At 34.9% G+C, this 15,592-nt stretch overlaps 1 protein-coding gene across 1 annotated transcript in view; it reads left to right on the top strand.

Annotated features, from left to right (window-relative positions):
- The window catches only part of LOC128787233 (dynein axonemal heavy chain 5-like), a 147,306-nt gene that overhangs the window by 59,405 nt on the left and 72,309 nt on the right, over positions 1-15,592 (top strand). Inside the window, exons 44-50 of the mRNA XM_053941233.1 lie at positions 3,187-3,321; positions 4,348-4,537; positions 6,876-7,093; positions 8,003-8,314; positions 13,325-13,414; positions 13,497-13,733; positions 14,238-14,405. Coding sequence (XP_053797208.1) covers positions 3,187-3,321; positions 4,348-4,537; positions 6,876-7,093; positions 8,003-8,314; positions 13,325-13,414; positions 13,497-13,733; positions 14,238-14,405 — 1,350 coding nt within the window. The remainder of the gene's footprint in view (positions 1-3,186; positions 3,322-4,347; positions 4,538-6,875; positions 7,094-8,002; positions 8,315-13,324; positions 13,415-13,496; positions 13,734-14,237; positions 14,406-15,592) is intronic.

Raw genomic sequence — 15,592 nt, 5'->3', positions numbered from 1 at the left:
AGTAGTAATGAAATCATTTGAAACACTTGCTGAAGTTCCTTGTGAAGTTTGTTGTAGGTTGGGGAATACATCTAATGTAATATGTGATTATATATAGAGAGATCTAGTAAGTTCATCAGATTAGATATGGGAGTCTCATGAACTGAACATATTTCTAAGACTACAGTGCTTCTGCTTCTGTGTAGTCAGAAAACTAAAATTGTAAAGTACAGACAGTCTTTCTTAGAGGTATATTTGATTAGACGTTAGGAAGAAATTCTTGATTGTAAAGGGTAGTGAGACACTGCAACAGGTTGCTCAGTGAGTTTCTGGACTCCCCATCTCTGGAAGTGTTCCAGGCTAGGTTGGATGGGACTCTGAGTAACCTGGTCTAATGGAAGGTATCCCTGCCCATGACAGGGCATTTGGAACTAGATGATATTTAAGATCACTTCTAAACCATTCTGTGACTCTATAATTCGTATTAATCTTTCTTTCCCTAGTGGAACTTATTTATTCAAATTTTTAATGATAAATTTGAAATTCCAAGTTAAGTAATGCTGGGTTTTCCAGGCAGTTGACTGGAAAGATCAGGGTCACATAAAGAACCAGTGCAATAGGAAATGACAGAACATTGCCTGCTTTCAGCAAATGCAGTATATCAACGGAAGGAAATAAAGCAAACAAGCATTCACCAGCTGAACTTACCCCACAGAAAATCTAAAAGGAATGTGCTGGAAGAAATACATTAAGTCCTCCAGACATTTTATACACACAAATGCAGACTCTAGAAAGAGGAACTCTGACTCACAAGTAGCCAAAGGCACCCTGACTGTCATCTCCTTCAGTAAAGAAAAACAGTAAACAGTAAAGAAAAGAATAGTCCTTAGCAAATGTTGGAAGCCCAAGGTGTCCATAGGCCGGTGAAAGAGTTATTCTGACAGAGCTCCAAAGGTGAATTACTTGGCTTTGTTACCGGACTTCTTCCCTAGAACCTCCTTCCACAAAGTCTCATACAGCTTAGGGAAAAACAGAAACTGAAAAGAAAAACCTAACAAAGCTTCAAAACAAATGAGGTGATAATCCCTTTTTGAGAATCATCTCTTTAAGGTGCTTTCATATAGAGCAAACCACTGATATCCCTTTTTTTCTTTTCTACATGGGGCAAACTCTGCTTCTAGTAATGAGATTTTTTTTATTTCATATTTTTAATTTTTTCTTTCAAGAGCATCAGCTATACCACTGCAGTCCATTTTGCTCAGGCACAATCTTTAAAGATTGTTGTTAAAAGATGTAGCAAAGAAATAACTCATAATCCACATTTGCCAATAAATTCTAGCTCTTCTGTGCCATTCCCAAAAAACAAAGCAGTTATAAAACTAGAAAGCAGATTAAAGTAAATAAAGGATGGTCACCTTGAACCACCCATCATGTAGGTCAGTTGGAATGCACCAGAAGTTCTGTCTTTAAAAGTAATTTAAGCTTATTTTAATTTTTCTGGTAGGTATGGAACTACTTCAAATTTAATGAAGTCATCACTTCTGTAGAATCACAGATTTGTGTAAATTGGAAGGGACCTCTAGAGGTCACCTTGTCCAACTTCTTGCTCAGCACATTAGAGCAGATTGCTAAGGCCCTTCTTGAGTTTTGAATATCTCCAAGGATACCTGGGTACTCTCTGGGTACCTTTTCTGTGTTCAGCCACTCTTATTGTGAAGAATCTTTTCATTATGCAAACTGTTGCAATTTCACCTGTTAAAGATTTTGACATTGCCTCTTTTCCTCCCACGTAGTCATCATTTGCTGAACTCATTCCAGTATGTCAATGATGGTCATCTAGCATGGAGAAAAAGAAATATATCAATCCTTGTCATGATTCTGGGCATTTCACTAGGACATGCCATTTACTAAATGATGATCAAGTCAGGTGACATCTGAGTTCCTCAGTGTCACACTAAGTTGTTAATCTTTTTGTGTTAATGTTTCTATCTGCAAATAAGATTTCCTGGCAGTACGTGGCTGTATATTCATACCTAAATTTTTCAACTGGTAACAACTTGGCACCTGATTGAATAATAGAAAATGAGGCAGGGCAGAGCCTTGAGGAATCATCCATCTACTTTTCTGGAGGAAAAATAATTCTTAGTTAAATAAGTTTCTATTAATGTTTGTCAGTGTTCTTAGCATTTTCTATTGATGGATAGGTTGTAGTTTCCCAGGCAACATGATCCAAAGTTTCATTTTTTTTATGGTCACAATGTTTTCTCTAAAAGTTAACTTGAATCCCCCTTGCTGTAATTAAGCACATTACTTCTTTTCTTTTCTATTCCTCCTGTCTTCCTCTTTACTGGTATCTTTTGCATATTTAAGACTTTTATCATTACTCATCCTACATATTCACTCTTCCTACTTTTAGAGTAGATTTTGTAATACTTTTTCCTGAAACAGTATGTTTTCTAGTCAACTGATTGTTTTTTTTTTCCTTTTCAAATTTCTCTTCTGTAGGGTTCATCTTCAAATGTGGAGTCCAGATTTTGGTCACAGTATAGAAATGTCAACTACAATAGAAATATATTTTTAATTGTCCTAAAAAGGACATTTATGTTTTTATTGCGCACTAAAATTGCAGATAATCCATTGCGGAGCTTGTGACATCAATCCCATGTCAGATATTTTTCTGCAAAGCTTTGTGCACCTGATTTGTTTCTAAACTTAATGAGGAAGAGTTGCTACTCTTTATTAATGCAGTTGGTTATTACCATCTTTAGTAGTTTGCACTTGCCTTTATTTAATTGCATCACACAGAGATAATGTATTGAATTTCTCTTGCTAATTTTGAACTCTAGTTGTGATCTAGTTCACCAGTTTGGTATCATCTGCAAACCTAATCAATAAGTTATTTCTTGCTGAAAATGTTGGGATTTACACAGGTCCAGTTTGTCAGCCTGGGAAAAAAGGGTGAGCTCTGTATCACCAGAAAGTACACTTTCTGGTATGGCCATACAACACTAAAAAATATCTTCAGGCTTTGATAACAACAAAACTGGAAATCTATTTGAAAAGACAAAAAGCTGTGAATTGAATATTATTGAAAATTTCTATAACATTCATTTATTTGGTGAATTTAATTTTTCAGTCCTCTCTTGTTTTTTTGTTTTGATCTATTTGATCTGTATAGTTCCAATATTGTTTGTGCTTTATTTCAAGGTTCACTATGACTTTGGGCTTAGAAATATCCTGTCTGTTTTAAGAACACTTGGAGCAGTGAAAAGATCTAATCCCCAAGAGCCAGAGAAAACTGTTGTGATGAGAGTTCTGCGGGACATGAACCTCTCCAAACTGGTACTGTAACACTGGTTCTGTAATTGGACTTTGCCCAATAGATTATTTTGTTTGCATTTTTAAGGGTCTTTATTATGCACTTTAAAAAGCTATTTTTCTTCACCATTTGGATACATTATTTTGCAGTTTTTAATATGGTTTATAAGTGAGTTGATAATCAGAATACAGTTACTGTGTGAGCAAAATTTGTCTTTTAAAGAGGAGAAAACACATCATAAGCTTTAGCTGAAAAAATCTTTGGAAATACCATGAGATCCTAGGGGATCTACCTGGTCCTCTAATTGGCTCTTGGTTTTAATTCTTTTTACCCTAAGGAGAGAAAGGAAGAATACATTGTATTAACTCTTAATAATGTCACCAAAGATCTTTCTTAATCTAGAATTTCAATTTATACATTTCCTGGGAGTCTGTTGCCTTTTCAGAACATCATAGGAATTGCATTAAGTGAGGTAATTGGAAGCAGCTAATACCTACTTGTATAGTGTAACATCTTTTGATAATACTATTTAAAGTATTCATCTTTCTTTTTATTACTGTAATTAAAAGGTTATAGCATGTCTAGACTCTGTGTATTTACCTTGGGAATCACTTTTGTGATGGAACCAATAACTCTGTTTCTGATGTTAATTTATTCAGCACGTTGGTACATGCGTTCAAACCTATAGCAATGCTTCAGTGATTTACAGAAGGAAAAAAGCATAAAAATTTTAAGGCAAAATATGATTGGAATAAATCTTGCTGACTTATGTAACAAATGAAGAAATATATCTGTGTATACATTGAAGAAAACTGTATTAAGTTGTTAACATTTTATCAGCCTAAAGTATTTAATTTAGAAATTACTACTTGTGATTTCATTGTATGAAACTCACTTCATAAAACTGATCGATAATTATAATATTTGCTTTGGAAGATATAAGATTTTCATTGCCATCTTTTGAATAGCTTATCTTGAAGATTGTTTACAGCTATTATAATAATTTCGATAAATAAATAATGTGTTTCCCCCTACTTTATTCTTGACAGGTAGATGAAGATGAACCTTTATTTATGAGTCTCATTAATGACCTATTCCCTGGAATTACTCTGGATAAATCTGGGTATCTTGAACTACAGTCAGCCATCCAGAAACAGACAGAGGAAGCAGGGCTTATTAATCATCCACCATGGATACTTAAACTTATTCAGCTGTATGAAACTCAACGAGTCCGACATGGTTAGCATGCTAGATGAGGCTTTGAGACTGCATTGTATTTGAGACTACATTATATTATCTGCCACTAGAATGCAGATTAATTTCATGAAAAATGTTTAAAAAACTAATATATATAATTTTAAAGCCTACGTGGGTATTTTGCTTAGGAAGCTGTTATGACCTTTTTTTTTGGTGTGCAATCCTGAGTGCAAAGCCACTCAGAGTTCAGTCATGAAGCTCGAGTTTAATGTTACTGTGAGATTATAATGTTGAGAAGACTACCAAAAATAATTCCTCAGACCTTTATTTTGATAGATTCTACCATGCATGTGATATAATTCCAAGTGTTTTCTTTGTGATTGATTCTTGCCATTTAAACTGAGGAGAAATAAGCTTTCCTCCTGCAGGATCAGGGGAATTAGACAAGATGGACTCCAGAGATCCCTTCCAAGTTCAACCATTCTTTGATTCTATGAAAATGCATTTTTGCAGTGCAGAAAAAGGCATTGAGTAAAATTTATCCTGTCCTAGGAAGGCTATCATAGACATTAGTAAATCCAGGTTTACAATTCATAACTCAGTGGAAAAAAAAATACCCTTACTTTGAAATATTCCCCCATACCCCTAACCTCTAACGAATGATTTTTTTAGTATAATAAGGGGAAAATACTAAGGAAATGTAACTAAAGCAGCAAAGATTTATAAAGATATCATCCTTCTTATTCTCCCTTTTCTTGTCATAATAAAAGAATAATCAGCTTAAACTAATGAAATAAATGAAAGGAAATACTCATTCACATACCACAGTCTAAGTCCTTAATGCCTCAAGTTTTTAATTCAGATTATTGGTTAGACCAATGAACTGGTTAGAGTTGTGCAGACTTACTAATTTACATCCAGATTTCTGGATGCAGTGTTCCTCAACAGCTATTTCTATATAGGAACCATGGAAGTTTTAATGTTATTAGCTATGATTAAAAGTGTCTCTCTTTAAAAGAAGCTGTTTGATCTGTGAGACACTACAGCTCCTCTATCCCTCAAAAATCTTCAGAATCCACCATGACATTCTGTTTAGATGCCTCTTCTCTCCACATATACCTACTATTCCCAGGAGATCATGCAGATCCAATTGTCCAAACAGTTGGATGCTCAAGCCAAAAGTTTTTTTACTTTCTATGACAAAAGTTACTTCACTGAGGGGGAAAGATTATGTTTTCCAGACTTCCACTTGTCCTACTCATGAACTTGAATTTATGGAGAGGTCACCGTGGAATTTCAAATAATGAGGAGAAATATGGCCATATGTGCACGTGAAGTGCTTTTATAAACATGCACACACACACACACACACACACACACACACGGAGATTCAGTGCATGGATCCTGAAATCTGTTTGGCATAACAGTTTTGGTTGAAATATCACTGAAACCACCAGAAAAGACATTTGGTTAACACTGAAGAGTTTGTATTGCATTTCCCCATATATAACATATGTCATGAGTAGTGATTTTTTGAGTCCTCAGATTGTTTCAGGGAACATCCAGCACCCTTTAGTTTTAGGGGAAATGTCACACAATTTGCATGGCACTGGATTAGGTTTATTATTTGGGTATGTGATTGTTCCATACTTTTGTTGAAGAAGTTTTCAAAGCCAACTAAGGATTATGGTATCCAGTTGCCTTTAGGGCTAATAGAAGTTATTAGGTCCATTAAATGACTTTAGAAGTCCCAATTTGAATGTCCCATCTAATTTTGGACAGACTGTGGGCCTATTGAATGAAAACATAACCAAAGAAGATCAACAGTAGGCTCAATTTATTGTTGAAGACACAATTTATTTTTCTTAGATAACATGTATACACTGATGAATTAAGTATGGTTGCTCTTAATAGGTTTTATGAAAGAAAGATCTATTAAATACCAGCATGGGTGGATGCAGGTACATATTTGTGTAACTTTTGCATCAGAAAGATGCACTCTATTTTGTACATCACTAAAGATATGCATTCTCATTAGATACACTTAGAAATTTCTGGATTTTTTTGCCACCATTCATGTCAATGTCATTGCATGAGAACATCAAAAGACAGTCGTGTTGTCCCATTAAAAAAAATAAAAGAGTTGCCTGAGGGTGGATACAGACCCACAAAGGCTTGCTATCATAATAGAGAGACATTTATAGAGGCCTTTAAATAATAGTTTCAAATTCTGTTTCAATCAACATTAAGTGGAGTGAGAAACATCCCTTTGTATTGGCTTTTGATAAAAATAAAACAAGGATCGTTGAAGCAATGCATCATTAAACGGTAGCATGACACATTGACATTTCATTTTAAACCATGTTTATATTCTTTTAAGGTATGATGACTCTAGGTCCAACTGGTTCAGGAAAGACAAAATGCATTCATATTTTGATGAAAGCAATGACAGATTGTGGTGCTCCTCATAAAGAGATGAGAATGAACCCAAAGGCAATCACAGCTTCCCAGATGTTCGGTACCCTTGATGTTGCTACAAATGACTGGACAGATGGTATTTTCTCTACATTATGGAGAAAAACTTTAAAGGCAAAGAAGGTAATGGATATTGTGTCATGACAGACATTTAATACTGTTTCCATAAGGTGTCATTACCTGTCATTTAGCTGAAAGGTCTTCCATTATAAAATCAAATGGGAAATACACTGTGTTAATTTTGCTTTGTGTCTGATGAGCTCAATGTGCTCAAGAGTCATATTTATACATATATCCTAGATAGCACTAGGATTCCCAAGCATTTGAGGTTCCAAAATTAATTTAGAAAAGATTTTAAGTGGTTTGCTTCCTTCTGTAAATAGTCCAAACACAAAAACAAGGTACATTCATGTTTTGATGTGAGGACAGAAAAGTCAGTTTTCTCCTGTCTGGTTTTAAGTAATTTCCACTTTATTTCACTAGTTCTATGAGAATGTAAAGCTTTGGTAATAAACTGATGTAGGCATTTCCCAATTCTCTTACCAAACCCGCAGATCATGTTTACCAAAATCATAATTACACTCACACCTGCTGAACAGCTACCCAGTTCTGGCTTGGAAAATGGGACACCTTACATGAAATACTTGGGCAACATCCCACAAGGACTGACTTAGTGCCTCTATGACTGCATTTAATAGGAAATGTTTTCGTCCATCTTGATGGATGCAGGGTTGGCTGATGTGCTTTTGTAGAAGAAAGATACAACTTTTTGCTCAGTACAGCACAAATTCATTTTTGTTGCTATTTCTTAATATAATTTTTAGTGTGACACAAGATAACAAAAAAAAAAGAATTAAAATCAATGAGCAAATTACAAAAATTGCATTTTTATATTGCTTTTTTGCTGAGCACCAAATGTCATAATTGACATTATTTATATCTAAGAGTATATTTTCTGATATTACATAAATGTATGTTTTTGGTCACTGTAGGTGAAGTTGAATGTGTGTGTCTCTCAATTTTTTTTTTAAGGGTGAGCACATCTGGATAGTTTTGGATGGACCTGTTGATGCAATATGGATTGAAAATCTGAACTCTGTTCTGGATGATAATAAGACCCTTACATTGGCCAATGGAGATCGCATTCCAATGTCCCCCAATTGCAAAATTATTTTTGAACCTCACAACATTGACAATGCTTCCCCTGCAACAGTTTCTCGTAGTGGGATGGTCTTCATGAGTTCTTCAGTGTTAGATTGGAAGCCTATTTTAAGGGCTTGGCTGCAGACACTACCAGTCACATACTCCAGTGTCCTATGGAATTGCTTTAATGCTGTATTTCAGGTACTTAATTACTACTTCAGAAAAAAAATTGCATTTTTTATTCTTTTTTTTTTTTAAATGAAGCATTACTTCTTCCTAAGTGCTCTTTCAATTATTTACATTTCTTTTTTTTATGTAATAAACTAAAGATGAAGGGTTAAAAAAGGAGAGAAAATTATCTCTATCATTAATAAATGACTGAAGCTATAACAGATGAAAATCTGAATGTTTTGTTTTGTCTGCATATGATAGTTGGCAATGAATTGTTAAGTCTGTGATTATTTTATATTGCATGTTGGCAAAACAGATACTCTCTTTGCTTGTAATTTTAATACTGCAATTCTAGTTATTGTTAGGATACACAAAGGAAGTGGGTAAATGTCTTATTTTGTTTTAAATATAAAGAAGTCAATTCAGAAAGAAATTGAGCTAGTTTTACTCAGATGCAACAGAAATGCATTTGATCCATTAGTTATTTTTATTATATAATTCAAATTAATCCAGGGTAGTTCTGTGGTCTCTGCTGCTCTGAAGCTCTGATTCTAGTTCTGAAGATCTGACTATAGTTGTCTCATCTGATTTTATTATCCATGTTTCTGTTCCAATGGAAATTTTTGAAATTGCATAACTTTGATACATTGTTTGACTAAATTGTGTTCAATCAGTAGATCCAAAGCAAGAATCCTAAATGTTTTTCCCCCTCTATTTGGCCTTACCTTACTGAATCATTAGAAAGGTTCCAGCAATATCATGGATGGTTGCACTCAATAGTGGGTATAAAAGCATAATCTCAGTAGTATACTTCCATCATATTGAAATATTTATTTTTGCTTTTGAATGATTTTAAAGAAAGAGTTATGTCTTTGCAACCTTTAAGTGTTGTTATCTTCTGATTTCCTCAATATCTGTAAAAAAAATGCAACTTCCAACATACCTTGGTTTTCCATCAGCTTGCTCCTGCTTGTTTACTCATGTAATTGGTGTTGGATTTCACAGGGGTTTCCCCGGTAATATTTTTCATTGCTCTTGCATTTTAAAAATGCATTTTTGATGAACTTTGAGTGACATTTCAGGAAGCTTTTTATAGATCATGGTAAAAGCAAAGATTGATATAGGATTAGAATGCCCTGAATGTTAACAAATGTCTTCTAACATTCTACTTTTCATTTCAGTGCACATTTACTTCAAAACTAATCTTTAACAAGCTATTCATTTTGCTCTACCCCCAAAAACATAATGATATGACATAGTATTTACTGCAGAAGCAAGAGAAACAATTCTGATAATGAGTTTTAAAATATGCTTCCAAAGTAATGTATATGTGGGTCAATTTACTGCTTCTTTGCCACAATTCTATTTATATTTTATGCAACAACTTGCTCTGAAAACATAACAACAACACTTAAAATGCCCAAGCCTGAAGCAATAGTAATAAAGTCCAGAAAAATATGTATTTTATTAGATTAAGAAATGAAAATGCAGTGAATTATGAAGTTAGTTCAGTGCTGAAGGCTGCATTTACAGCTATCAAAATGTAAATGAAAGCTGTCATGCTGGCAGTTTTCTTTCACTTTTAATGTGCTGTCTTTGCTTCTCAAATAATAGAGGCAATAAAAGTGATTTTACAGATGAGAGCAACACTACTTTTGTGTTCACATGGCTCTTTTTATAGTTATTATTTTCTGCCACATTAAAAAAAAAGGATAAAAATCAAAAAGAAAATTTTTGAAATAAGATTCATCAACAGTGGTAGTCAAATCCCAGATATAGACCTTGGTGGATTTAATGCTAGTATTACAAAAAACATGGATATAAACATCTTAAAAAGATCTGATTTTTCAAAGAACATGAAGATTAGAGTATAGATGGAAATGTAGTAACCAAGGAGACTCAGTCTTAAGTAGACATATAGAGACTTCCTGAATTTAATATAAACTCAACTAAAATAGATATAAGACAAAAGCTGTAATAATTCCAGTTTGCTTACAAAACACTCATTATTTGTGCCGACCAAAATAGTATTTGTCACTGAAAGTCTTCATGTTGGATAAAGTAATTCTTAATAAAGGTGCAGCAGGTAGCAGTAATGGTGGAGGAAAGACCAGAGAATAATAGTTGTGAATCAGTGGAAAGAATGTATTTATTCTTTTAATGTATATTATAAATGGCGCTGTAAGGCACTAAAAAAATACAAATCAAAATACAAAAGAAAAAAAGTCCAAAACCAAAACCAGACCCCTAAACCCAACCTTATTTCAATTTTAGATGATCTTAGAATCCTTTCTATTTCCACAGGATTTTGTTTAGAACAGTGATTGAGGGGTTGGACTGTCTCCCTCCCTTTCCCAATTCTTTCTTCTTGGCAACATTTCCTGCTTCGCAGTAATTTCAAATAAACTCCCATCCCTATAAAAAGTCTCTCTTAAATTTAGAATCTCCACTGCCAATTCCTGCTCTGTGAATGATGCTGCTACCTGTAAGCAACAGAATTGCTTAGCTGATGGAAATAATTATCTGAGACAGTTTCAAAGAACTGAAATAATTAAAATAGTTACCCGAGTGGTGTTACTGAAATTATCTGCAAAGTGTGAAGCTCAAACCAGTGATGGATATTATGTGAATAACATAAGTTTCAGCATGTCCAGGTATTGTTTAAATGAAAAAAAAAATGTAGTAGCAACTTCATTTTTAGATGTGACTAATTTTCTTCCTCCACATTAAATCTCACACTAATTCAATTTGTGTAAAGGCTGCTACTGTGCCTGCAGCATAGAGCTGAATATATAATCCAAAGAATTTCTTACCTTTAATATTTAAATGCTCATGTTAAAATTAATATTAGAAGGATTAATAACTTTCTATTACTGAATTGTTCTTTTGCTTGTCTAAACTCTTTGAATATGTTACCAACTTCCTGTCCTGAGGAGTGTTCTGTAGTTCATTGAGTTCTATAGTGATTGTACTTTGTGCAAAAGGATCATTTTTTCATATGAATTTTTAGCATCTGACTTCATTTTTCAGCCTCCTTGTAAGGATTAGCAAATTGCTGATCCAAATTCTTAAAAATTTATGTGTATTTGTCATGACCCAACTCATTTTTCCAGTCTCCCTGTCCAAACAATTAATGCAAATTTCTGTGTTAATCCTGCATCCTTTTTTCAGCCATGTATTTTTTTAAAAATCGTAGTAGTAATGAAATACTAGCATATATGGAACTGATTTTTTTCCCCATAAACTCAAAGAAAAAGAAAACATTAAAAAACCCTTCATAAACTACAGAAATCTCATTGGAATCATAAATACCATAAAACTAGTTCTGGTGAAAACTGGGCTCTTGATAGTACAGAATACGTTGACGCATGAAATATCTTTATTCTGTGTGTTTCAAATCAATTATTAAACCATTTACAGTGCCCTATGAGACATCTGGTCTATTTTACAGATGAAGAAGCTGAATCTCAGTGAGATTTAGCTCCAAATTCTAAAAGTCTTAGATTTGAATTTTGCACAGTGCTTGTGGGCACTCCCCTGTGGCACCCATAACACCCTCAGTTACTCAGCTGAGCATCCTATGTATGACTGGGGACAGACCAGGCATTTTTAAGGGAAAGCCACAAAAAGGCAGCACACAGAGGTGGAGGCACTTGTGCTAGTCAGCAAGAATTAACAAAAAAAGCAACCTGATAGAGTGGGGGGCATCTCTGCCCATAGTGTGATGAAGGAAGTAGATGACCTCTAAGGTTCCTTACAACCCTACCTATTCCATAATTCTGTGTATGCCCACACTCAGATTGTCTTCTTAGACCACTTACCTATAAGCTCTACTTTAGATTAAGGTGCCTAAGTGAGTTTTTGATCACACTATATATTTTTGTTTTGTGTGTGTTACCTGGTATTCTAGTGGGATGGAATTCAGGAGGTTGAGTAAAAATATTGATTTATTCTCTGTGACAATAAATATCAGCATAGGGCACTTGGAGAACTTCAGTGCAAAAATTAAACTGAGAAGTGAAACAAAGCTGGTGAGCATGTGGGTAAACAGCTCAGTGATATTTTTTAAAGTATCTAAGTAAATTGTTTATGTCTTTGGGTGACTGAATGTTTTCTTTGTCTTACCTTTCTCCCTGACAGGACATGACATCTATAAATGGAATTCCTCCAAAATTACTGTCTCCCATAGTATCCCTGTTATACTTCCACTTCCCAGAATGAGTGGGCGGTGTTGATTTCCAAAGATTAAGAGGGCAAATAGAACTCACAGGGAGAGTATTATATTACAGACTGTTGAATGAAGGTGGAAGTAGGTTATAATTTACATCACTCTGTACTATTGGATGGCAATTGATATTTTTAAATTTTGCACTGCAAATCTCAGAGAGGACTTTACATCAATTTGAAACTTTGCTCAAGATGTTGCAAAACACTTGGCAAAGACAGACATGGTAGCCAAACACTATGAAGAAACCTGAGGAAAGTCCAACTTCCATTAAAATAAATTCAAAAATTCTTTTTGGATCTTGCCGGGATTCTACAGGAAAATGAGATTATTGGTTTCAAGAGGGACTGGTACAGTATGGTGCAGTCAGAACAGATCAGACAGATAGAAATTTATTGTGTCAAGCTTGTGCATTATATATATATATATGTATCATCAGTGCTTTTATCTTCCTACTAAAAAAATATTCGTGGTAGATTACAATCTCTAGTGGAAAGCACAAATGGCAGGCAGATCCCTGAAGTAACTGAACAGCATTCTTCAAATTGCTCTTCAGGAATTTACTCTGTGCAGCTCATACGAGTAGCTCTGCTGACTCTAGTACATCAAAGTTATTTTTCTAATATGCTATTGTTAGGGAAAAAAAATCATGGTCAAAGTCTGAATATTTATAAGCCCAGGAATGGGGAAAGTTGTTGTTTGGAAATAAAATTTAGAATATATTTGAAAATAAGGAATTGATCTCATCTAAGAATAAATCATGCCATTGAAACCGGTAAAGAGAATCTTTAAATAATGTTTTTTTTTCTTCCCAGGATGTGATGGATTTTGTTTTCTCTGCTGTGGCACCAAAAATGTCAATTTTAGAATGTATGTACATCAAGCAAGCTATTGACCTCCTGCAGGTAGATATGGCATCTGTTTTTCTCTTTGATTCTGTGATTTGTTCTAGGAGGGCAGTAGTTCTATATTGCATCCACTTTGCAGGGTTTGCTCTCTGGCCGAGATGAGAAGCAGCTCAGTGAGGAACATATTGCTCGCTTGTTTGTTTTTGCTGTGATGTGGTCAGCTGGAGCCCTCCTGGAGCCAGATGACAAGCTGAAAATGGAGCTGTTCCTACGGAAGAACTCTGCAGTGAAAGAGCTTCCAGCTGTGAATGGAGAGGAAACCATGTTTGAATTTGTTATCAGTGCCTGTGGACAGTGGGAGCACTGGTCAAAGAAGGTTCGTATGCTGCAACACACTAAGCTTTCTTAATGGATACACAAGATGTATTTGGTAAGAGACATTTTATCTCCAACCTTACATAATTTGGTTAGGAAGATTAACCCTACCAAATTCTCAAGAGCTTCTTTTTTTGAATGATATTTTTCTTTTCCCCATAAATATCTTTAGCAAAGAACAGAAACGTGCATTTGAAATAGCTTTGGAAGTGAAGTGGAAGTGATCCTAACTCTGTACACTGTCTATCACCCTACTCTTTATGAAATTCCAGCAAAGAAAAGCTTTTATCAGGCACTGGAGGAATGAAAATATCCTGTTAGTCTAACACCCTTTTAGAAAAGCATGACAAGATTCTGATTGATTACGAAAGGATACTTGGCTTTCAGGAAGAAAAGTTTTGCTGATGTAAATTTTACAAAGTACATTTGATTTTGTATTCTGATGCAAAGTGATTGTGTGGACAGGTATGAATTCTCAAACTTTTTGCATGTCTTTTTTATGCAGGTCCCTCAATATATTTATCCTAAAGATTCAGTACCAGAATATACTTCCATTCTAGTTCCAAACATAGACAGTGTCCGAACAGACTTTCTAATGCACACCATCATGAGGCAAGGAAAAGCTGTTTTGCTAATTGGGGAACAAGGAACAGCAAAAACTGTTATGATTAAGGTAAGTGGAACAGAAAAACATATGTAATATGTTAGTATGATAACATTGCAAGAGTTGATATTGGCACAAATGTCAAGCTGAAGTTAAGGATAGTTTGATTTTTCTTCAGGGTACATACTAGCATTCTTGCTGAGGCATTTTGCCAGTACTCACATGGACTACAAGCAAAAAAACCCAAGTCTCTACACTTTAGTATAAAAGTTTCTTTTAAACTTTGCTAACCGTGGTCACAAGGTCAGATGATAAACCCTCTTTCCTATGCTTTCTTTTCTTTTAAGTAGTCTAACGGAAGATTTTGCTAAGAAAATGTTGATTCTTGGAGGATTTTTTATTTTCCTGTGCTTTGTCGGTGGTGCCATGTGTGAACTGATCTTTTGTACACCCTTGTTGCACAGCCTTTCTTCAAAAGCCAAACAGAAGAGATAAAAGGAACTTCCTTCTTTAGTACGAGTGGTTTTCAGAGGGTAAATTTACTGTTTATTATCTGCTCTAATAATTTCTTCACTGAAAAGGACATGTACTTTCTCTAGAAGGAAATAATAGGATTGCTATTAACAAATACATGGTTTCTGTATTATAAAATGGTGCAGATTAATCATATGACACATAAAATGTAATAATTTAATACAGAACAGTCAATAATCAAAAGGCTGAACAAACGCAGGTGTCATACCAAACTTGGCACCCCTTATTTAAAAAAATGGAAGCACAATGTTTTTCAGTATGGTTTCTGCGTTTTTCAGGGGAATGTGTGGATTCTTTGATCAATGAGAAGTAGCTAAATAAAACTGATCTACTGTTGGGACAGCTGAATTGGTTATACAGGCATCTGTACCTCCATTGGAGGATTTGCAGAGGTCTTGAAATGGAAAATAGCTGAAAACCACTGGCCTAAATCGACCTTTGGCTTTCTTAAAATCTGGAGCCATTTTGTGTGCCCCAGCCATGTGCTCTCTGAGCTCTGACAGAGTGAGTTGTACCTGTGCCAGCAGCCATTAATGCTATTTTTTCAGCATAGCTGTCGATGCCAACAGGCATGCCGGTGTAATGTCAGCTTCTGTTCCTGGCACCAGCTGAGAACTATTTTTGCAGAGTGAAGAGGCAGGGTCTGGGTGGTGGTCTTGATATTCTGCATACTGGATTTTGTCCAGATACTGGCAACCTCCAGCCTTCAGCTGCCATTCCTG

This window comes from Vidua chalybeata, chromosome 1 (assembly GCF_026979565.1).
Source record: "Vidua chalybeata isolate OUT-0048 chromosome 1, bVidCha1 merged haplotype, whole genome shotgun sequence".
Lineage (NCBI taxonomy): Eukaryota > Metazoa > Chordata > Aves > Passeriformes > Viduidae > Vidua > Vidua chalybeata.
The sequence above is the reverse complement of the archived record's forward strand: the minus strand, read 5'-3'. Positions and strand labels throughout refer to the sequence as shown.